The sequence below is a fragment of the Epinephelus lanceolatus genome, chromosome 22 (genome assembly GCF_041903045.1).
Source record: "Epinephelus lanceolatus isolate andai-2023 chromosome 22, ASM4190304v1, whole genome shotgun sequence".
NCBI lineage: Eukaryota > Metazoa > Chordata > Actinopteri > Perciformes > Serranidae > Epinephelus > Epinephelus lanceolatus.
Window position 1 is genome coordinate 17,339,229 of NC_135755.1, and position 25,499 is coordinate 17,364,727.

The 25,499-nt window shown below is 41.3% G+C and overlaps 2 protein-coding genes and 1 long non-coding RNA gene across 3 annotated transcripts; all 3 read left to right on the forward strand.

Annotated features, from left to right (window-relative positions):
• The first annotated feature begins 486 nt into the window (after window positions 1-486).
• Window positions 487-3,899, forward strand: LOC117245669 (pentraxin fusion protein-like). Its single transcript, XM_078164110.1, has 4 exons — window positions 487-520; window positions 2,874-3,159; window positions 3,246-3,391; window positions 3,598-3,899. The coding sequence occupies exons 1-4, from the start codon at window positions 487-489 to the stop codon at window positions 3,897-3,899; spliced, it is 768 nt and encodes a 255-aa protein (XP_078020236.1).
• A 72-nt stretch (window positions 3,900-3,971) lies between these two features.
• LOC144458306 (fucolectin-like) lies at window positions 3,972-8,582 on the forward strand. Its single transcript, XM_078164111.1, has 5 exons — window positions 3,972-3,976; window positions 5,659-5,810; window positions 5,993-6,287; window positions 7,683-7,834; window positions 8,476-8,582. Exons 1-5 carry the CDS (start codon window positions 3,972-3,974, stop codon window positions 8,580-8,582), a joined length of 711 nt encoding a protein of 236 aa, XP_078020237.1.
• A 3,123-nt stretch (window positions 8,583-11,705) lies between these two features.
• On the forward strand, window positions 11,706-17,900 carry LOC117272659 (uncharacterized). Its single transcript, XR_004502956.2, has 3 exons — window positions 11,706-12,110; window positions 15,913-16,091; window positions 16,175-17,900. It is a non-coding gene; the product is annotated as an uncharacterized LOC117272659 (long non-coding RNA).
• Window positions 17,901-25,499: the final 7,599 nt, after the last annotated feature.

The window sequence follows — 25,499 nt, forward strand, 5'->3', positions numbered from 1 at the left end:
CAGTGATTGCCCTCAGGGCAGAACAGCATTTGCAAAGGCAGATTTTTACGACCTGTGCCACTCAAGAATCAAAATTCAGAAAACTTGAAAGGTCTGAGTAATACTTAGTGTCACTTTGTAAATGCTAAATAAAAACATGTGGGTCAGTTGGAGAAGAAATAATTGCTTTCAAGTGGGAAAAACATCATCAAAGTCGGTGAAAACGCAGAGGCAGGATTCGTTTGCAGTAAGCAGATGTCCATCTGGGTGTATTGTTCTTCATGCAAACATCACTGAAATTTACATGTTCTCATGTACCAGAATAAATTATCCAGTACAGTATGTGATTGGTGACGCTCAGAGGAAAACTACAAAGACAGTAAGTGTATGCACTAGTTGGAGTGTATTGTGGAGTCTCTAGAGCACAAACTTCTTGTGTTTATTTGAACTTAGGTGTATTTTCACTAAGAATGTTATAAATTTGACTCTGGGATTACCTCTAAAGCCATGAATGGAAGTCAGTACATCTGGATCCTCATTGGTCAGTCACATTACAATAAATATATTTATTTGATTTTTATTATGTTGATAGTTTTTAATTTAATGCTGTTATTTCTCTTAAAATTTGTAAACTGATTCAATGTAAATACTTTGAAAAGATAATTTCCAAGGTCAGATGACTAAAAGCTGCAATAAATGCTTCTTGTTGCTGTTGTTGATATTTTACTTTTCGCCACTTGGGGGCAGAGAAACATTTAAAAAATTAAAGTGACAGATACACAGTCACCCCCCCCCCCCCCCCCCCCCCCAAACCTCCCAGCTTTTAAAATTGCAATTGCTAGTGGGTTAGCATTTAGTCGCCACTTTCACACCCAGTAGACATGAAGAAACATTATCATTTAACTTGAAAAGTGCCGGCTGATCGCGGCCGTCTACACAAGTCTTGTAATTCCAGCAGACGCGCAGCAGAATCTCTCAAAAGCGTCACAGAAGCTAAAAAAAACACGTCTTGTCTGTGTTTATTGTTACTGAGCCGCAGTGCATTGAACAGAGTGGATTGATTTCTCCATCTGATGGGTATGCGAAGTATACAGATGATGTGATTATCAGAATGAATGTATTTTTGATAACTTAAATACAGCCACAACTCTGCGTTCAGACTGCAGGCGAATCTGATTCAAATCTGATTCCTTCTGAAATCCGATTTTTGACTGCTGACTGTCCAAATCGGATTTGGCTCTGTTCAGACTGGGCCACATTATTGACCAATCTGACAGGTTGCTTTGGCAACAACCTCGTGGGAGCAGAGGAGTCATCTAGCGTGTATTGTGTGATGTCATATAAGGAGCTGTTCAGACTCAGACATATCTGTCCAAACACGATTTGAAACTACCTCCCAAAGGTGGTTTCAATCTGGTTTGTAATCGTATTTCATGTCATTTATGACTGTTCAGACTTCATAAGAGCCATCTGGTTCCAATCTAGATTGGCTAAAAATCGGATTTTGGCTGGCAGTCTGAACAAGGCCTTTGATCGATGTCATTTATAACTTGACTTTTAATGGCATTAAGTTTGTCTGTTTGCTACAGCACAACAAAGAAGAATAAAACAACAATAAACAATTAAAACAAACAACAAAAAAACATTCCGTTTGATAGAAACCCAATTATTAATAAGAAATGACAAAGTCAACAAAATCTGCAAGTCTACAAAATCAGGCAGGCAAAAAAAGACGTGACTGAAATGCTCTCAGTTTGGTATGACGTCTTGCGGAGGACAGAACAAGGTAGCAGGCAGATCAGTGGAGAACTGCAACCGTTGGAATTGTCCCTCCTGGCCCCCTTTCAGTCAAGATAGTGGCAAAGATAACAAAAAAAAATGGAGGTTTATTCATCAGGTATCGCACCTCACTTTAGTGGATCAAAACATGTTGGGTTTGGAATTAATCGGCAGATGCTCAAAATGAGACCAACTTTTTTATGGATGACATTTTTTAGTCATGACCAAGGCCAAAATGTGGCCTGTAATAGACGAGATAAGGCTTTTTGTTTTTAGCTTGGCAAATAAGAGGATTGAGGAGTCAGCAGTCAATGATGGTATTAAACTCAATACAATACAATAAAACAGGTTTTTCAACAACTGTGAATCACAACAACCACAAGATGTTCTTGAGCATACAGTCACATGAAATATTAGGCTGATTGGTCCAATAGCTTGTGAGATTAGCTGTAGACAGAAAGATACACACACTTACATACACACATGCACACACACCACCAAACACATGATCCCCTCCAGACACCTGGCGAAGATTATTAGAATACCGCATCAACTAGCTCAGTCAGCTCTAGGTTTTTCTATCCAGCCACGAACGCGTTCATGTGAAAGAGTTAATTACAAGCGACATCATCAGAACCATGAATCGAGTACTCCACGTGGTATGGAGCAGGTTAGCTGTTCATCTGTTAACATGGTGATTTAGTCACCGTTTAAAAAGAGAACCAGTTTCATAGCAGTGAAACCCAGAGTTAACCCTTAAGTTGCCTCGCTAACTCCAAATCCTGCTTCGTGGTACAGGCCTCAGGTGTTATGATCCTTTTGTCATAATTTGCTGACATCTTATTTGAATATCAGTGTTCCACTGGCATGTCAGCAGTGATGTTGATGCTCATCAACAGCTAAATTAGGGCACTTCCTCTTTCTATTCAAAGTCATTATAATTAACGTCTGCTGTATGAAAATGAGAGAAAAGCAAGCATTTTTTACTAACATCCGATCCCTTGACAGGCATTGCCCTCATGCTGACATCTGGAGCATGTGCAGGTAAACTGTTTTTTTCCCCTCAATACATTCTGTTGATTTTTTGTCTAATAATTATTTTGTCTGCCAATAAGGTCATCTTCTTCAGAATGTGGCACTGAATAAAAAAGCCATCCAGTCTTCAGTAGGCTTCGGTGATGCTGCCAGGGCAGTTGATGGCAACAAAGACCCAAGATTAACAAGCAAAACCTGTATCCACACCAAAGAAGAATCTGATCCCTGGTGGAGAGTAGACTTACAGAATGTGTACAAAATTGCTGCTGTAACAATAACCAACAGAAAAGAACACAGTCACAGGCTGAATGGTGCCGAAATCTGGATTAAAAACTCAATAGAGACCAATGACACCAAAAGCATCAGGTGAAAACAGCTTGTTTCAGACATATCTCAGTGTGGGATGAAAATGTATTCTTATTACTTCCTCCTCTTTCCTCCACTTCACCCAGATGTGCAGTCATCTCTCACATCCCAAGCGAACAAACAGTCTACTTTCCATGCAGCGCTGCAGAGGGATGCTACGTCATGGTGCTTGTCCGAGGAAGCAACAAGGTTTTGAGTCTTTGCGAAGTTGAGGTGTTCCGTGAAAACTATGGTACTGATACATAGATATAATATAGATAAGTCCAGTATTGCTGTTTTTATGCCAATTTTCTGGCCAGTGATTTAGTAGTCCTGAACCAGGCTACCAGAGCTACTGTCCAGCTCTGACTCTCCTGAATGATCAGAAACAATGTCTTCGGTTACACTGTTTTTTTCCTCATGACCTTAAATTTTCCATCTGTCTATTTTTGTTTCAAGCACATCCTTTATCCAACGTGGCACTGAAAGGAAATGCCACCCAGTCATCAACGCTGTCTTTCGCTACTGCCTCCAAAGCCATCGATGGGAGACGGCATTCATACTACAGCCAGGGGTCCTGTAGCCACACTGCCGAGAAAAAGACTAACCCCTGGTGGAGGGTGGACCTGCGACGGACATATATAGTCAATTCTGTCAAAATCACTAACAGAGGAGACTGCTGTGCCAAGAGACTGGATGGAGCTGAGATCCGAATTGGGAACTCCCTGGAGAACAATGGAAACAGTAACCCCAGGTACTGACCTCAAAACAAGTAGAATTAAATGCTAATGTTATTTTACAATGATTAGAATAGTTATATTTAAGTGTTCAAAATGAGGTGGGGGCCAAAAGCACCTACTTTAGAGACAGGAAGTGTATACCATGTCACACCGTTGGCGCAGCTTGTAATGCATCATCTTTTGTTATAGAGCATCTTCAGTGCTAATTAGCAAATGTTAGTATGCTAACATGCTGAGATCATGGGTGTACAAAGACAACTGGGAACGATATTTGAGGTGGGGCCCCATTGATCTTTACAAAAGTTGCTCAGTTGCCTATAAAGCCAGGAAAGTTAAACTTTCTGGGTATAAAATTACCCAGATCTTTTATCATTTGGCCCATAGGGCAAGTGCACAACAAACTTCCCCTGGCCGAGCGGCTAACTTCCTGTTTAGCCCTCCACTAACTTCAAAGAGTTACTAAACCCCAAGATTCAGACCAAAGTGACTCCTACCTGGACCGTGAAAAGGAGAATCAAAATGGGCAAGGCTGGGAAAGTGGCTAAGACACAGCCAGTCGCTCATCCATGCCACCTGTCAACTCGATTCATTTCACAGGGGTTTTACAGACATCTATTTCACCATGTAAGTGTGTGGGAAAACATCTTTCTTGGCCCAATGGCATCACATGACGGACCCAGAATGTGTAATTCCAGTGTCTGGCCGCCATAATTGGCTTCAAAGTCCGACACACCTCTACTGGGAGGTGCCCAGGAGGCATCCTGATCAGATGCCCGAACAACCTGAACTGACCCCTTTTGACGCGAAGGAGCAGCGGCTCTACTCCGAGCTCCCTCCAGATGTCCGAGCTCCTTACCCTTTCTTTAAAGGGATAGTGCACCCAAAAATGAAAATTCAGCCATTATCTACTCACCCATATGCCGATGGAGGCCCAGGTGAAGTTTTAGAGTCCTCACATCCCTTGCAGAGATCAGTGGGTGGAGCGGCTAGCACACCTAATGGTAGACGGCGCCCCAGACTAACGTCCAAGAACACAAAATTGAATCCACAGAGTATCTCCATACTGCTCATCCGTAGTGATCCAAGTGTGCTGCAGCCTGACATAAAAAGTTGTTTCGAAAAAGTCATATGAACTCTGTTTTTAGCCTCACTGTAGCCTGTAGCTCTGACTGCTTCTCTGTGCTCCGCGCTCACGTGGCTGAATTTTCATTTTTGGGTGCACTATCCCTTTAAGGCTGAGCCCAGCTACCCCACGGAGGAAACTCATTTCGGCCACTTGTATCGGCCATCTCATTCTTTAGGTCACTACCCAGAGCTGGTTGGGACGTAGATGGACCAGTAAATCGAAAGCTTCGCCTTCCAGCTCAGCTCCCTCTTCACCGTGATGGACCGGCGCAGTGCCCACATGAAGGCTGAAGCCGCACTAAACCGCCAATCCATCTCACGCTCCATTATAACTTGTGAACAAGACCCAGACATACTTGAACTCCCTCACTTGGCTGATTTTATTCACAAATTATGATCAAAAAGATAATCTCCAAAAGAGGACATGTTAGCATAGTAGCTTATTAGCAATTTACTTCTGGCTGGCTTCTCTTAACTACATATCTTCCAAGCATTAATTGAGAGCCCTGTAGGAAAAAAAACATTTAAAATCTGATGATAGAAGGCTTAAAAATGTGGACTGATTTCCAGATTTCTGGACCTCATGTTGTTCTCTTTAACATAGAAGCTTACAAGATAACCGCAACTAATCATCCCCTTCTCCCTCCACTGTCAGGTGTGCTACCATCGCCTACATCAGAGCGGGTAAAACCAACACATACCACTGTGATGGCGGCAGCATGGAGGGTCGCTTTGTGAATGTGATTATCCCTGGAGAAAGCAAGACTCTCACCCTGTGTGAAGTGGAGGTGTTCCCTGAAAACTATGGTACTGATACATGGATATAATGTAGATAAGTCCAGTATTGCTATTTTTATGCCGATTTAGTAGTCCTGAACCAGGCTACCTGTCCAGCTCTGACTCTCCTGAATGATCAGAAACAATATCTTGGGTTACACTGTTTTTTCCTCATGACCTTAAATTTTCCATCTGTCTATTTTTGTTTCAAGTACATCCTTTATCCAACGTGGCACTGAAAGGAGATGCCACCCAGTCATCAACGCTGTCTTTCGCTACTGCCTCCAAAGCCATCGATGGGAGACGGAACTCATACTACAGCCAGGGGTACTGCAGCCACACTGCCGAGAAAAAGACCAACCCCTGGTGGAGGGTGGACCTGCGACGGACATATATAGTCAATTCTGTCAAAATCACTAACAGAGGAGACTGCTGTGCCGAGAGACTGGATGGTGCTGAGATCCGCATTGGGAACTCCCTGGAGAACAACGGAAACAGTAACCCCAGGTACTGACCTCAGAACAAGTAGAATTAAATGCTAATGTTATTTTACAGTGATTAGAATAGTTATATTTAAGTGTAAGTGGACCGTGAAAAGGAGTATCAAAATGGGCAAGGTTGGGAGAGTGGCTAAGACGCACCCAGTTACTCATCCATGCCATCTGTCAACTCGAGTCATTTCACAGGGGTTTTACAGACATCTATTTCACCATGTCAACCGCTGTCTCCGACGCCTCCTTGGAATCTACTGGCCCAACACCATCTCAAATGTGAACTTGTGGGGTCTCACTAAGCAAGAACTGTTAGAGAGCCAAAGCAAGAGGAGAAAATGGAATTGGATAGGCCACACACTCAGAAGACCAAACACCTCCATCATAAGACATGCACTAATATTGAACCCGCAAGGCAAGAGGAAGCAAGGGAGACCTAAAACCACGTGGAGAAGAACCACAGAGGAGGAGATGAAGGCGGAAGGGCTGTCATGGCAACAACTGACTAAGAGGGCACAAGACCGAAGAGGATGGAGGAGTTTCGTCAATGGCCTATGTTCCTCAGGGAATTTAAAGGCCTAAGTAAGTAAGTATTCACCATGTAAGTGTGTGGGAAAACATCTTTCTTGGTCCAATGGCATCACATGACGGACCCAGAATGTGTAATTCCACTGTCTGGCCGCCATAATTGGCTTCAAATCTGACACACCTCTAACGGGAGGTGCCCAGGAGGCATCCTGATCAAATGGCCGAACCACCTCAACTGACCCCTTTTGACGTGAAGGAGCAGCAGCTCTACTCTGGGACCCTCCAGATGTCCAAGCTCCTTACCCTATCTCTAAGGCTGAGCCCAGACACCCTATGGAGGAAACTCATTTTGGCCGCTTGTATTGGCAATCTCATTCTTTCGGTCACTACCAAGAGCTCATGACCATAGGAGCTGGTTGGGATGTAGATGGACCAGTAAATCGAAAGCTTTGCCCTCCAGCTCAGCTCCCTCTTCACCCCGATGGACCGGCGCAGCGTCCACATGACTGCAGAAGCCGCACCAAACCGCTGATCCATCTCGCGCTCCATTATAACCTCAGTTGTGAACAAGACCCTGAGATACTTGAACTCCCTCACTTGGGTGATTTTATTCACAAATTATGATCAACAAGATAATCTCCAAAAGAGGACATGTTAGCATAGTAGTAGTATTAGCAATTTACTTCTGGCTGGCTTCTCTTAACTACATATCTTCCCAGCATTAATTAAGAGCCCTGTAGGAAAAAAAACATTTAAAATCTGATGATAGAAGGCTTAAAAATGTGGACTGATTTCCAGATTTCTGGACCTCATGTTGTTCTCTTTAACATAGAAGCTTACAAGATAACCGCAACCAATCATCCCCTTCTCCCTCCACTGTCAGGTGTGCTACCATCGCCCACATCAGAGCGGGTAAAACCAACACATACCACTGTGATGGCGGCAGCATGGAGGGTCGCTTTGTGAATGTGATTATCCCTGGAGAGGGCAAGACTCTCACCCTGTGTGAAGTGGAGGTGTATGCTGCCCCAAAAGGTACAACTACGACTGACTGGCTTGGAGTTATCATAACACAGCAGTCTGATATTGATTCATCTCTGTGTTTTCTTTTTTTTCACACTTAAGTGGAACCTCTACGAAATGTGGCCTTGAGGAAACCAACAAGACAATCAACAACTGCTTATGTCTATGGGGGGTTGTCCTCTCAAGCTGTCAGTGGGTGTAGAGGTGGAATAGTTGACCACTGCTGTAGCCAGACTTTGGAACAGTATGAACCCTGGTGGAGAGTAGACTTGTTAGCTGTGCACAAGGTCAGTGCCATCACCATCATCAACAGGCGAGACTGTTGTACTGACAAACTTAGGGGGGCACAGATCCGCATTGGGAACACACCGTCAACCTATGGCTTCATTAACCCCAGGTGAGGCATAATATCTTCAAGTGGAAAGTAAATAATTACTAAGTATGTGTTTCTTGTGGTTTAACTGCACAATGCAAACCACTGCCATTTACATTTTAGAAAAACTGTCTCCATGCTGTAATTACACCACTGGCAAATACAATTAGAGTAACCTCTTATGAATAAAACTGGCACCCATTATGTTTCTCTCTCCCCATCAGATGTGGTACTATCTCATCAACGGATGATACGTCAATGTACACCTTTGACTGCGCAGGCATGAAAGGTCGCTACGTCAAAGTGATTATTCCAGGAGATTCTAAGGTGCTGACACTGTGTGAAGTGGAAGTGTTCGCTTCGGCAGGTACGGTCCTTTATGTCTAGTCAATGGAAATCAAACAAAAAATAGCTGACTAGCTATCAAATATCCCTGGTGGAATGTAAGTGATACCCAGCAGGATATAAAGTACATAAACTTAGCCCCACCTTTACCAATGATTTACACATTATTGCATCAATAATGTAACTCTGTGATATAAATGAATCCGAAATGGGCCATTCTGCATGATGAGTACTTTTACCTTTGGTACCTTAAGCCAGGTCCACCCACAGAAATGGTTGGAGGCTCCCCAGATCTGCTCTACTTATATCAATGCATGCCGAGCACTCTGTCTCCTAGTTTAGATCAGCAATTTTCTCAGGTCTTGTGGCCATGGGCGGATTATGTGACAATGGGCCCCTGGGCACAGATATGCAAATGGACCTATCCTGCATAGGAGCACGACACATGGACTTTGTGGTCTTGTGCATCTTTTTGTAGTTTTCAGTCTCACTGTAGTCGTTATGTGTCTCTTTGGCGTAATTTTGAATCTGTTTTGATTTGGGGAAAACTGCATTTTCCTACTATGCACTGTGGGCGGGGAACAATCTCCAAAAAGATCTTAATTTAGAAACACTTATATCCACTGATGAATTTAAGAGAATCATAAAGAATGTGGTGATAGAGCCACAACAGCTCTGTTTCCACCGAGCAGTACAGTACTGTTCAGTTCAGTACGGTACACTTTTTTCTGTTTCCACTGTGAAAAGATGTGGATGGTACCAATGGAACCGTTCTGTACCGTCCCCATTTTTGGTCCCCCCTCTCTTGCAGCAGCTGGAGTCTGAGAAAAAAATAACTTAATTCACTGAGCCGACTGCCGGCAACTTTAAAGGTGGAACATTAACTTGTAATGTTACTCCATGCATGAGTTGATGACATGAATCAATCAACACACCTTAAATTTCACTGAGACAACTTTAACTACTTTTTATATGACATACACTTTTAGTAATGAGTGGATCTTCAAGCGTTTATATATATTAATTTCAACCAGGTTATGTGAATTGCATATATTTTAATCCTCTCTCAGAGAAAAAAAATGCGTTGTGGAGTGTAGTTCCTGTTGAGCGTAGTTCCTGTGGGCTACGGCAACACTACAGGCCCGTTTCCACTGGGGGGCAGGAACTACTACAGGAACATCCTCTCGCTCGGCCCTCTCAACCGCCATGTCTCCACTGAGAGAGCGGAGTAGGAGGAAGGTTCCTGTAAAGTTACTGGGCTCTGTATGTGACGCAATCGTTGCGCAACCATTTTGACCGGGGCGACGTAGGGGCGTAGGGACGCCGTTAGCCGTCAGTGGTGTCTGTAGTAACTCCAGTCACGGTCCGTGAAAAAAATATTTTTTCCAGCAGATGTCTTAGTTACAACATGATTGAGCTAACTGGAGTAGTTTCATGTCGTATCCGACAACGGGAGGCTTTTAACAGATGACGTCCTGATGTTAGCTTTGCTGCTGCTGTTAGCTGTCCCTGTCAGCTGATGCTTTCTAGACATTGTGATTTCCCATAACTGAATAAATACCACACATAGCAACACAAAACTGCTTTGCTAGCTTAATCATGTTGTAACTAAGATATCCGCTGGAAATTGTTTTTTTTTTCACGGACCGTTTATTGAGTTATTACAGACACCACTAACAGCTAACGGTTAGCCCAGCTAATCTACGATAACCATGTTGTTATTTACAAAACGTCACATCCCGCCTTGAGTATATTCAATCAGCACCAAGTAATCCCCAAGCCCCAGCCAGGAGTTTCTCGGGGCCGTTCTGAGTACCTACTCTGAGGCAGGGACTTGTTTAGCCCCTGTAAAAGTTCCGGAACTCTGTCCTTCGGGGGTGGTTCCTGCGGTGGAGACACACCAATGACCCTGGCCCCATAAAATTAGGCCTTAAGCTGCTGAGCTTGCCTGAGAAGGACTAAATGCACAAACCCATAGTGAAAGACTCTCACTGCTGCCTGTTCTGTTTTGTTCTGAAAATGTCGAGGTGCAGACTGATAAAGGAAATACAGTGAGTGCTGGATGGAGCAGTGAGTGACAACAACCTCGCCCACATTTAAGGGTACTGTTTGCAGTGGAAACCCTAGGGTCTAGGTACCATGTCTGAAGGGTTACTTTTGGTTCCAAAGGTACCATACTGAAAGTGTTTGGTGGAGAGGGGGCTTATGTTTGAATAGTTGTTGTTTTAGTGTGGATTCTTTTTTATTATATGCTGTATTTGTTGCATTTAAATGTGTTTTGACTGGCTACTACCTTTGCCCATATGGGGAACCCTGCTTTAAGTATATTTTGATGCTTTTATTTGAGTAATATTTAAAATGCAGGGCTTTTACTTGTAAATTGTAAAAGAGAAGAGTATTTACACTGTAGTATTGCTGCTTCTACTTAAGTAAAATGTCTGAATACTCCTTTCATCAGTGGGAAATGCTGTATTATGTCTGAAGTGGTATTGGTATTAATATTGTTGACTTCTGAAGATAACTGTACTGTATGCACATGTTATTAGGAACTGGTCCAGATCCGGTCGAGTAGGCAAAGCAGACTGCAGTGTAAACACTCCGGGCATATACACATCAGTAATTTACTTCCACTGCAAGTGTTTGTTTTTGTCCCTGACAGGCTCACATTATTATTATAAGAGTCTGACAACATTATGGAAAGGATTCCGACAGTTTTGTTAAAGAGTAAGATTCTTTTTGTTTAACTCGAAATCGCCATCACCAGACTCCATTTAAATAAACAGAGATTTTAGCATGCATAGAGCCTGCATGTTTTCACATCTAACTGGGTGAGTTAAGGGTTAATTTCAACCAAACCAGAACCTTATTGTTGGAAAAATGGAAAGACAAACCAAGATGACTTTTGTGAGTTTTATTTTGTTTCTGTCGACTCTGGATGACGTGTGCTTTACAATAATAAAACTACTGTTTATTTAAATGGAGTCTGGTGGGTTTGGCAACAACAATTTTCAAGGCTGTTTCTGGTTAAACAAAAAGGATCTTACATTTTAACAAAGAGTAAGACATTGCATTAACATTGCTTTTACTTCTTTGCACAAAACAACATGTCAGTATAATCGCTTGATAAGATGTGGACTGATTCCAGTTGCTCTTTGGCAACAAGGCTAGGTGCCGACTCTGTGGCTTCAGCGTTAGCTTTGCATTTTGGAACCAAAAGTCCCCGGGCAACTCCAAGTTCAAGACAAGCCTGTTTAAAAAAATGTATCAAACATGAACCGGGCCAACTGAAACCTAACAACATTTTTTTCCCCCTCCACTGCCAAAAGTTATCACGCCCTCTCCTCCTCTTCCTCCGCCTCCACCCCCTCCGGCTGTGAGCTTGCTGCTGAGCGGCAGGAACGTGACAGTGGTGGGAGAGAGGCTGTGTTGGGCCGATGCTCTGTTCTTCTGCAGACGTCATCACTGGGACCTGCTTAGCCTTCACAGCCAGGAAGAGCAGAGCGAGGTGGAGCAGCTGCTGAGCCGCAGTCCTTTCCCTCTCACAGACTATGTTTGGCTTGGGTTGCGCAGGTACTCTTCACTGACACTGTCTAACACATGCACAACTCAACATGAAATAATATGAATTAGCTGGTGTGGTTTTACTTTTACATTTTGGCAGCATGGTGGTGCAGTGGTTAGCATTGTCACCTCACTGCAAGAGGGTTCCTGGTTCAAACTTAGGGTGGTGGGTTCGAGCTCAGGGTGGGGGATCCCTTTCTGTGCAGGATTGTGCATGTTCTCCCTGTGTCAGCGTGGGTTTTCTCCGGGTACTCCAGTTTCCTCCCACAGTCCAAAGACATGCAGGTTAATTGATGACTCTAAATTGTCCGTAGGTGTGAATGTGAGTGTGAATGGTTGTCTGTCTCTATGTGTCAGCCATGTGATAGTCTGGTGACCTGTCCAGGGTGCACCCTGCCTCTCACCCAATGCTAGCTGGGATAGGCTCCAGCCGCCCCACGACCCCAAACAGGATAAGTGGTTAGGGACAATTAATGAATGAATGGCGTGGTTTTACTTTTACATGATGACTTCTTTGCTTATCTTCTTAAAAGCTGCAGCATAAAAATATCACTCCAAAGCCCAATGATTAAAAGGATTGTAATATTTAACCCCCATAAAGGCCTCGTGTTTCCATGTTCGTGTTTTGTATACTACACCCATTCTTGAGAACTGAGTCAAATCATGTCCTACCAAAAGAAAGCCTTGGAATCATAACTTATTAACACACTAATTTAATTTCTGGGGTGAAACATTATTTTTAAAGGATTTATTTCTATGAAATAAATATGATTTCTAAAAACATTAATATCTGCTTTTAATTTTGCCTTCTAAACTTGCCCTGTGCCAGAATTCACCCTTGTCCTAGACAAGAATTCACAACTTCAATTGACTAGAAACTGTGTTAAAAACCTTCTAAATCTGAAACTAATACTTTATATTGATAACACATTGGTGTATAAATGCACTGCCATAACAATCGTTGTATTACTTTTTTGTGTGTGAAAATGTTGGCCTTTTAAAGATACTAGTCCATACCCATTGGTAGCTTTGTCACCTTCTACCTATGCCAATCCTCAATGCCTATGTGCAGTTTCACATAGATTGACCACGTCAGTGAGTAGAAAAACATGGGACAGACAGAATGACTGACTGATAGAATGACACACTGACAGTTTCTGCGATTATGTACAGCATACCATACCATGACTTAGTCATACCAAAAATTAGAAAACAACAACAACATTGGTCCACAGGGGGAGCCACAGCGATCGGTCGCATTTTAGCCATTTCTAAGCATTTTTCTATTTGTTATAGCGCCACCCAGTTGCCAATTAGAGTTAAATTTCTCCAGTCACCTTGAGGCGTCCTGTTCTACATATCTACCAAGTTTGGGGTCAATAATGGAGGGTTCCCCTCAGATTATGTGTGGTCATATGCCTACAAAGTTGCGTGGTGATGGGTGAAACCATTGAGATGTTATACACCTTTATGTGATGAGCCACGCCCTCCACAATATTCATTGCCTTATAGAAGCTCAGTTTTAGTAAGTTTTCCAACTTTTGCCAAGAGGGAACTTTAGATATTGGTCCCTAGATTATGTTCACCCAGTTTCATGCAGATCGGTCAAACTTCCTAGGAAGAGATCGATTTTAACTGTTTTTCAAAAAATTCAAAAATCGGAAAATCTATATAAGCGGAAGTTATGGGTTCTTGAGACAAATGTGTTCCTCATGAGGAGAGGCATCTCTGTGCAAAGTTTCATGTCTCTACGACATACGGGGCATGAGATATGCCCATTCAAAGTTTGCAATTTTAATCGGTTGCTTTAGCGCCCCCCTTTGGCCAATTGATGTAATATTGCTTCATTCTCATCCTCTCATGACCCTCTACCACTGTGCCAAATTTCACATGGATTGACCAAGGCAGTGAGGAGAAAAATGTGGAACAGACACACAGACACACACACAGACAGAGTTTTCGTCATTTAATAGTAAGATGTCCTTGAGTTTTTTCAACTCCGTCAGATTTCTAAAAAAAACATAATTTCATCATGCATTAAAGGAGTTAGCTCTATCCTAAGTGAGACCTCCTGTCTCACTTCCTAGTTTCCAAAAAGGCAGGAATGCTGCTCAAGTACTGCTCAGCTTCCTATTTTATGATAAATCAATTAAATAATATTGCTATCGGGTGTGTCTCAACCATAGCAGGTCCACACCGTAGTGTTTCTAAATCCACACTAAATGAGAATTATGGTTTAAATATTAGTATTTTGATTCGCATTAAGAGAACTCTTACCAACTGTGAAAAATAAAATGGCTGGTTCTAATTAATAATAATTATATTTTAATTAATAAAAATAAAATAACTAGCTCTTGGCCGGGCACGCCATCTTGCTCAAACAGAAGGGGGCTGCCCCGCCCACATATGGCCAGTGGCTTCGAGACGTAATATCCTGCCTAAAATTAGAGATGTGATGTGTGTCGCCCAGCCCTGGCTTTAAAAAATAAAAATATTTTGAAATAAAAAAGGAAAATTAAAACGGGTAGTCACTACGACTGCAGAAAAATTCAATAAATATAACATGTTGTGAACTCTGTAAGAGGTCAACCCTGTCAGATCTTAACTTTGACATCCATTATGTATGCTATTCAAGAGAAAAAAATAAATCACTGGGATGTTGGTCAGTTAAAAGGTTTAATAGTCAAGACTTTGATCTTTTAACATATAGGCTACTTCCCTGCCTTAATGAAGAGAAAAAAATAATAAGGGTTTGTCCTGGGATAGACTGAGAGGGCAGGTGCCCTACCCTGGTTTCTTTGAGGATTTGAATTCTGCAAATTAAGACACACTCAGACACAGGTCTTTGAGTCAAATACTGTGTGTCCTTATATTTGCTCCTTTGCATTGCTGCCATTCCAAGAAAGATGAGCATGAATGCCTCCTCACTGCCACACCCTGTGACAAGCCTATTGTAACATTAGAACTGAAGCAAGCATTTGACTTGTCAACTGACAGAAACTCACTCAGCCATAATTTGTTTCAGTTCAGTCACGCTCAAATATTACCTGGTTCTGGCTTTTTAAGTGTGAGGATTTGCTGCTTCATTTTTTGTGTTTTAAATGAAGTGCCTTGAACCTGCAGTCTTTCTAGTGGACAGCAGGGGGCGACTCCACTGGTTGCAAAAAGATGCAATGGCAATTTTCAAGTCTTCCTCGATACATTTTGTAAATTATGTTCCCATTTAGAGTAAAACAGACAATGAAGCAGGGTATATTTTAGGGTGTGGCTACCTCATGATTGACAAGTTGTAACAATGGTGGTGACCTTGGGTTCTCAGTCAGATCCACCCCTCACTCCTCCACAGCTCCACCTTCTCGTCCAAATATGGTCACTTCTAGTGTCAAAAAGCAAGATGATAACAGCCGAAATGCCAAACTCAAGGCCTTAAAACGGTAGTCCATAAGCTAATGGGTGACATCATGGTGGCTACATCCACTTTCATACAGTTTATGGTTCAGACTGTTAGTTGGACAAACAAATCATTTGGAGCTGTCACCCTGAATTTTCAAAAACTTTGTGTCGAACATGTTTTTGACATTGCAGTGACTAAGCGAATAATTCAGAATAATTGAAATAATTATTAGTTATAGCCCTACTTTATATCATAAAGATAAAGTTGGATCTATGTGTAAATGTTTTTAAGAAATTACAATATTTGTGGACCTTGACACCTGTTGCACTGGGGGGATTACAAAGTACAACCACAAACAACTGTGCAGTACAGTAACAGCAACATTTTGTCAAATCTGTTAATCAATCTGTTTGGCAGATACCTAATGGGCGACAGGTGGTTCTGGATGTCTGGCGATTCCATGAAATTCACCAAATGGTGGCGAGATTCTGCTCCTAGCCATTACTCCAGCCCCTGTGGAGGTATGGCCAGAGGAGAGCTCTTCCTGTGGGAGGACCAGCCTTGTGGGAAGCACCTCAATTTCATTTGCCAGTCAGGTAGGGGTTACACCTCACATCCTGCACATGTGTACATATTGGACTTCACCACAATACCCTCATGAGCTCTTTCTGTCCCGTAGGTGCTGAGAGCGGAACACAACGAGTGTATTTCTACAGCACAAGGAAAGCCGCAGATCCTTAGTTAGGGTTAATAATATTCAAGGCATTCTCACTCCCAACTTGTCATATACGGCAGCTCAGTCAGGAGCACTTTAGTATTTCCATTTGTAGTTTAACATTTGGCAGTATGGCTGTGTTCTGGGGCCTCTTTGCTTTTTCTAGGCCTATGCAGAAAGCCTCTTCCACGCACCTACGTGGTAAGCCTAAGACAGGGAGAGCACACCTCTCTGCCCTTCCATGTGCCTAAGTGGAAAGCTTAAGGCCGAGAGAGCACACCTCTCTGCCCTTCCACCCTTCCTAAGGGCCACTGTCCAAGCAGCTGTATTTAAGGAGCTGGGAGTGAGAACATGTTGTACTATTAGAATCTGTATTTTTAAGTTAGCTTGCAAATAGCGACTATAAACTGCCTGCGCTCCTTGTATGTTATCAACTAGTGTTTGAGTGGCTCTTCAACACGTTATGTTTCTGCACAAAACATGGATCAGAACCCAAAGTCTCGACCACCTGGATGCCTTTATTTTCATGCTCTTGATATGTGGGTTAAAGTAACTGTAATCTCATATTACCAGTTATTGCATTTGTGCTGTGGTGAAGCTTGTGTGGTCTCTGTGAACTATACCGCCATGTACTGAGTTGCAATCACAGTGATGAATGACTGATTTAAAGGGTTTTTCAACCTGGATCCTATTTTCCTAAGTTTTTGTGTCTAAGGGACCAATGGTAACAAAATTTTGTGAAGTTGGTCCAGTATTTACAAGCTGAAATGTAACCACTTGGGGCATATGCACCATCAATTGATGTCCACTAAAAGTGCTTGTTTTTGCGACTGACGGGCTCCAGTTATTTTTTAGTGTCCGACAACATTATAGGATCCCTATAGGGGTCGACCTGTTTATTAAAGAGTAAGATCCATTTTATTTGACCAGAAAGAGCCCTGAAATCGCCATCGCCAAACCCACCAGACTCCAAATAAAAAAGCAGTAATTTTATCATCGTAAAACACACTTCATTTAAAGCTGACAGAAACCAAATAAAACTCACAACAGTCATCTTGCCTCGTCTTTCCACTTTTCTAACAATTGCCAACTGTGGTTTGGTTGAAATAAACTCTTAATCCATCCGGTTAGATATGAAAACATGCATGTTCTATACTCGCTAAAATTGCTGTTTTTTTAAATGGAGTCTGGTGTGTTTGGGTATACTGATTTCAAGGCTGTTTCTGGTCTATTTCTGTAGGGATCCTTTCCATAATATTGCCAGACACTTACAGTAACAATCTGAGCCTGCCATTGGCAAAAACACACTCCTTTAGTGGACATAAATTGATGGTATGCATATGCCACAGTGGATACACTGCAGTCTGTTTCACTGCTGCCAGCTGCAGCGCTCTCACTCAGTCCTGAACCAATTGTTTACCCCAATCATCACTCAGACATGAAACACTTCAGCAACCCTAATTATGATAATAATTGACACTCATTCCAATATCAACATAGAACCTGTTTTACTACATATTATCTCCCTTAATATGTTTTGTGTACGATATGTTTGATTCCTCAGCAAGAGGTGCAGTGCACAAAGTTGTAAAGCTTCTTGGCTGAACATTTTATCATTGTGTATCACTACAGCTGGTTTTAAAGTGTGTGAAAGACCTTGGAGATGTGAAATGCAGAGCTGAACCATTAATAGCTCACTACATCAAACGTCTTTTAATTGTCTGACTGACCTTGAGGTAGGAGAGAATTGAGTCGGTGTAAATAAAGCCGAAATGACTGTTAAACTGTGTAAAGTTCATTTGAATATAGAAATAAACATCTGCCAAACAGTTACGGCATCAGGAATGTTAAAGATGTGAGAGATTAGGATCTACCTGCTCAAGTTGTGCGTCACTGGCGTCCCTTTACCCAGTGTACTGTTTCAGTTACACCTATATTAACATAGTGTGACAGAGCATTTTAAAAGGCACATTAAACAGAAAACATTAAACCCACAGCCAGGACACATCTCACAGTGCCTTACCTTAGGTGTGGCACAATCCTGTGGGTTTAAGGGAGTGTGGATAACAAGTGTAATCAAAACAGCATCAAGGAGTGTGTAAATAAACTGAGCAGCAGTTTGAACAAACACACCCAGACGCGGGGAATAACCTGGTTCTTCTGGTCCTTCTTGCCACGTTTCTTGGCCAGGTGTGTGTTGAGTCAGTGCTTTTACCCAGGATGCAAAACCTATCAAATGATGCAACAGTCAGTGAGATTCGATAAAAACTGCAAAACTGAGAAACTGCTCTGTTTTTTATGTAACTGAACCAAGTAGCGACAAACACTGGGCTTCATGCAGCAACATTCTCTTAAAATTCCTCTTATATTTTCTCTCAATTTTCAGTTCAGAGTAAAAACAAGCGAAGTCAACAACAAACGTTCTTAACCATCCAAACCTGCTCTTGCCAAGGCGTGCTGAATGACAAATCTCACTTGATTCTAAGTAACCTGTCAGCATAGCAAACCTACTAAACTCTATATAAGGGCAGGTGTTGTATCCAAATACTCTGGCACATACCCAAGAACTGGAGAGGTGCCACCAAAAAAGGCTGCAAGAAGTAGATGCTAAATAAACTTAAACAAAGTATTTTCCAGAGTGGCAGAAAGATGTTACAGGAACATTAAAAGCCCCGTGATGGCAAAACATTTGCAGTGTCAGCAGCAAGCGTGGAGGAAGTATTCAGATCCTAATGAGAAACACTAAAGCGGGATTTAAACTTGTGCGGCAGACCCCACGCCGTAGCCTACACGTGTCCTACACCATTGTGAGCATTTATACTTGTGCTTTGGTGCATCTGTCGCTCTGCAGTTACACCTCCAAAACACTAGTTGGTGGTGGAGATTTCTGTGAAGTGCTGTAAAGTTTAGTTGATTCAAAACACACATTAAACACACATTAAACATGACTAGAGACAATTCCAAACTTTGAAAAATATCACTATAACTCGCAGCATTCACAGACACACTTGCCTTTATCTGGACACATTTTCCCCACAAATATAACATGCTAATGTTTTTAGCCCAAGCATATGGCATTTTACATTGTATAGATTAGCCTAGCAGCTAGCGGACTTTTCCTCTACTCAAATGAAGCCAAGGACAACAGCAACATTTAACAAAGGTAACGTTACAAAATATGACTCCATTACAACTCACAAGGTTCACTGACAAAACAACTGTCTTATACTAAACACGCTTTCAAAACAAATATAACATGCTAACATTATTAGCACAAGCCTATGGCATTTTACATTGTATAAATTGGCCTAGCAACAAGCGGAAATTTCCTCTGCTCATATGAAGCCAGGATAAATCACACACGAGACTTAAAATGCTATTTTTGTGGAGGCTTTATTGTCTTCACAATTTATTGTTACTTGTCTGTGAAATTAAAGTAAATTAAAGTTTTGTTTCCACTGAAGGAAATGGTTTCAGCTTACAGAAAAAGACAGGAGGTCTGTGTCACCACAACGTGTAGTTACATTTCTGGGGAGGTGCACGTCAGGCTAACGTATAGGGTACGGCGTAGGCTCTGCGTCGCCTTATTGTATTGTCACCTGATAGTTCAGATTCAGGAACTAGTGAGGAAGACAAAGGTCAGTGACGGCAGCAGTAAAATTTGAGTTGCAGCTCTCATGAGGAGGCAGAGGAGGGAACAGACCAGGGTGAGTGAGGGAAGATGTTTAGGTTGATGCTTAGGTGGTTTCACTGTACATACTGTACTGTGTGGGTGTGTCTGCAACAATACCTGATGTATTGTATAGTGATGCAGGTTACTATATGAGAGGAGGGAAGGAACCACACCTTTATCTCTCTCTCTTTTTCTAACACACACACACACACACACACACACAGGAGATAGTGTAAAATTACAGAGAAATTGAGAGGATGTTACTAATGTATGGCACTGGATTTTTTTTAGAGGTTCAAAACATTCTGCATGTGAATAACTATTGTTCAGTTGGTTTTTTTAACATTATTAAAACTGTGTGCAAAACATGAAACAAAGAAGTGAATTAATTGGTTGGAACATGACATAATTAATAAAAGGAGGGGTGGGGGTTACATTTATGCCCTAAATGGGCAACGCACCTCGGGGCCCCTCGGGGCCCCTCGGGAGATACAGTTGGTAATTTGGAAAAATAAAATACAAGTCATATTTTAAACAAAAAAAAAAACAAAAAACATACATTATAAAAAATTAATGATTACTTAATTTTCCAAAATATTTATATGTGTCTGGCTATTAAAAAGTTTTAAACAAAATCTTTGTTACTTGTAAAAGTTCTGCATTGAAAATGTAACTTATATAAAGGTATTGTAAAGTAAACAGGGAAACGTATTTAAGTATTAAAAGTAAAAGTACTCACGCAGAAAAGTGTAAATAAAGTTCATAAACCCAAATAATTAACATATTAAAAAGAGAAAGCAACAACTCCTCATATTTAAGAGGCTGCAACTAAGAAATATTTTTGCATGAAAAAAGTCTTAAACAATTATAAAAATAGTTGCCAACTAATTTTCTAATCAACCAACTAATCATTTCAGCTGCACTTGCATATTTTCATATGCGCAACAATCTCATCATATCATATCAAATAACTGTAGTGGAGTACAAGTAGAATGTGGCATGAGATTAAAATAATCAAGTAAAGTAAAAGTACCTCAAATTTTTACTTAAGTACTGGAGTAAATGTAATTAGTTACATTCCACCACTGGTCAGCAAAGGGAAGCACAGTAACTGAAATTACTGTAATTGGACTCAGTGGACCAAGTATGGTAGTCCTTTTTTAGCCCTGAAATTTAATAATCCAATCATTATAATACTAACATAATAATGATTGGATTATATGAAATACATGTATTTCTTAATGTCCCTCAAATTCAAAACTTATGTTTCCTTGCCATGGACAACAGTGTGTGGACTGTGAAAACAAGATGTTTTTCTTTTATCAGGAACAGTGCTCTTCTCACTCATAAAATTGTATTCATTATTTATTTATTTATTATTGATTATTATTATTGATTATTATTATTATTATTATTATGATTATTATCATCATTATTATTATTTTAAATAAGAACAAGTTGTGGATATGAACAAAAATAAGTGTGAATTTTTGTTCATATCGTTTCTTGCATGAAGCCGAATATCTAAGAGATTCAATCAAGAGGTACACTGTAAAAAATGATTCGTAGGTTTAGTGGATAACACTTAAAATAAGCAAGTTTTTCATCATAAAAAATGGTGTTTGTTTTATTAACTTTTTTTAATCAGTTGACAGAACTGAAGCTGGTCAAAATAAAAAAACACTTTGACATTTTTGAGTAGGATAGAAATTAAAATAAATAAAACAGATTGACCACGAAATATCAATACAAAAAAGTGTTCAATTGATTTAACTTAATTAAGTTTTTCGAGGTCAAAGCAAATCATGTTGGTTGCACTTAATCAAGTTTGTCAGATTATAAAAGACTCCATAAAGCCAGAGTTGTGACTACTTGAAAAGATGCATGCAAATTGTTACCTAATTTCTTTAATTGAACGAGTGGATTCTTTTTAGAGTGTAGGTGTTTGCCTCCATCTATTGTAGTATGATATATATTATATATTAATAACTTGATAAGGACGTCTCCTAACAGGCTTGGCAGGCATGTTCTTTAGTCGATAGTCGACCACCTCCCTCTGCTCCAAGCTCCTTTTTCTCCTCTACTTTCCATTATTGCAACATCACACAATAAACACAGGGAGGTGCTGTTGAACTATTAAAAATGGACTCCTTCCTCTGCTTATTACAGCAGTCTACATAAAAACCACAGAGGATGAATGTAGCAGCAAACGGTGTGTGACAATTATGGGGCAAAAAAGCAATAAAAGACATTAGAAAGGGTGAGTAATGGAAACTTGAGCCTGAAATGTGACTTTATGTTTGTGTAAATGGACAAAGTAGGTCTTCATATAAACATTCCCCCACTGTAGGTCTAATGGATAGTTTATATAGGTATTATTAAAAATACTCTATGTAAGGTTTCAAAATGACAGCTTTTGTGCCAAGTTGGTGAGTTTCAGGAAATTTCTCCTCCATTGTAGCAACTCAAAGTGAGCTATTCCATTGTTTTAAAGGACACCATAACTCACGGTGGGTTTGTCACTGATGATTCACATGGAATCAAACACTGAAACGTTTGATTTAGATGCTGCATGATGTAAATCATATCCTCCGACACTTTTAATCCCATAATACTGCGCTGTGTTTCCTGTCTTAAATCAGACTACTGGGGATTGACCTGAGAGGATTCTTGAATTTACGAATCAAGACTGACTAACAAATTCTTGGCAAATAACTTTAAAGAGGCTCCCCACATGACCTTCAGTTTGTTTTTCATGGCATGCACTACTTAGCAAGTGAAAACAGAGCTTTTATTTCTTATGTGACTCCAGGGGAACTGTGTGAGGCCTGAAAAAGTAGCCCCTGATAATGTTTCGGTTCGGAATCGTTACATTTTCTTGGAGTAAATTGTCCTGATTTATTGCATTTATTATATCTACTGTTGGGGGTCATGGGCGGCTGGAGCCTATCCCAGCTGACACTGGGCAAGAGGCAGGGTACACCCTGGACAGGTCACCAGACTATCACAGGGCTGACACATAGAGACAGACAACCATTCACACCCACATTCACACCTACAGATAATTTAGAGTCACCAATTAACCTGCATGTCTTTGGACTGTGGGAGGAAGCTGGAGTACCCGGAGAAAACCCACATGCAAACTCCCAAGAGAAGGGCTCTCTACTCTGGGGGTGGAACCCCAACCCTGGATTCAAACGGTGAATACTCTTGTTGCAAGGCGACAATGTTAACCACTGCACCACCATGGCCGCAGTTCTGATTAATTTACCCTAAAACTTCTTTACTAGCCTGGGGTGGCTACACATTTTGAAAAATAAAGGTCTGTCTCAATTAGAGGCCTGGTCTGGTTGCCAAGCATTTCTTTTTTTTTTAATAGAAATTCTTTGGATGTATAAAACCAGGTTGTTGGCTACCTCGAATTTTGTTCCCATTCCTCGATTATCCTGTAAGTTTTTCATATTCCTTTTCGTCCGTAAAGGTCCTTAGATAAAAAATTGTAATTGTAATAAGTGTAGCTTATTTGCTGTGTTGGAGGCGAGGCTTAGTGAATTAGAAGCGCGGCTCCACACCATGGAAAACCATTCAGTAGCTGCGGTAGTTAGCCAGCCCCCTGTAGCCAGTGCGGAGCCACATAGCATAGCCTTAGCCTCTGCTAACTGTCCTCCGGCAACTCCCGTTCAGCCGGGAGGTTGGGTAACTGTTCGTGAGAGGCGCAGCTCCAAGCCGAAGCCCACGGCTCACCACCAGCCTGTTCACGTTTCCAACCGCTTTTCCCCACTCAGCGACACACCCGCTGAGGATAAAACTCTGGTTATTGGCAGCTCTATTCTGAGGAACGTGAAGTTAGCAACACCAGCGGCCATAGTCAAATGTATCCCTGGGGCCAGAGCGGGCGACATTGAGTCAAATTTAAAACTGCTGGCTAAAGCTAAACGTAGATTCAGTAAGATTGTTATTCACGTCGGCGGCAATGACACCCGGTTACGCCAATCGGAGGTCACTAAAATTAATATTGCCTCGGTGTGTGAATATGCAAAAACGATGTCAGACTCCGTAGTTTTCTCTGGACCCCTCCCAAATCTGACCAGTGATGACATGTTTAGCCGCATGTCATCATTTAATCGCTGGCTGTCCAGGTGGTGTCCAGCAAACGATGTGGGTTTCGTTAATAATTGGCAAACTTTCTGGGGAAAACCTGGTCTTATTAGGAGAGACGGCATTCATCCCACTTTGGATGGAGCTGCTCTCATTTCTAGGAAACTGGCAAACTTTATTAGTAAATCAAATCCCTGACAACCCAGAGTTGAGACCAGGACTCGGAGACGCAGTCCTATACGCCTCTCTGAGCTTCTAGTTCAGTTACCCAGCCATAGTTTTCATAGTTTTATACAAACGGTGTCTGTCCCCCGACCACCTAAATTATTTAAATCTAAAATTAAACAAAGAGGAGTTGTGCATAACAACCTCATAAAAATTAAAACCTCTTCTGTGACAGAAAGACAAAACAGGAGAATTAAATGCGGACTGTTAAATATCAGGTCTCTATCGTCTAAAGCAGTGTTAGTAAACAAATTAATATCAGATAATCATATTGATTTACTCAGTCTCACTGAAACCTGGCTGTGTCAAGATGAATATGTTAGTCTAAATGAGTCCACTCCTCCCAGTCATAATAATACCCACATTCCTCGAGGCAGCGGCCGAGGAGGGGGAGTTGCAGCCATTTTTAACTCTAGTCTGTTAATCAGCCCTAAACCTAAACTAGATTATAATTCATTTGAAAGCCTCGTTCTTAGTCTTTTACATCCGACCTGGAAAACCTCGCAGCCACTTTTATTTGTTATAGTGTACCGTGCTCCTGGCCCGTATTCTGAATTTGTATCTGAATTCTCAGAGTTTTTATCCAGTTTAGTTCTTAAATCAGATAAAGTTATTATTGTAGGCGATTTTAACATTCATGTCGACGTTGATAATGACTCCCTGGCTACCGCGTTTATCTCATTATTAGACTCCATTGGCTTCAGTCAGGGTGTACATGAACCCACTCATTGTTTTAACCATACCCTCGATCTAGTTCTGACGTATGGAATTGAAATTGATAACCTAAAAGTCTTTCCACAGAATCCCTCGCCATCGGATCATTATCTGATTACTTTTGATTTCTTTTTACCCGATTACACGCCACTCAGCAACAGTTACTATACTAGATGTTTATCAGATAGTGCTGTCGCAAAATTTAAGGAAAAGATTACTCCGTCGTTAAATTCAATACCAAGTCCCTCAGTAACAGAGGTTTCCTGTACCGACTTTGATCATTTTGTCGATAGCGCCGTAGGCTCGCTGCGAACAACACTTGACTCTGTAGCTCCTCTTAAAAAGAAGTTAAAAAAGCAAAGAAAGTTCGCTCCTTGGTATAACTCTCAAACCTGTAAGTTAAAACAAATATCGCGAAAATTTGAAAGGAATTGGCGATTGACCAAACTGGAAGAATCTCGTTTAATCTGGACAGACAGTCTCAAAACTTATAAGAGGGGCCTCCGCAATGCCAGAGCAAACTATTACTCAGCATTAATAGAAGAAAACAAGAACAACCCCAGGTTTCTTTTCAGCACT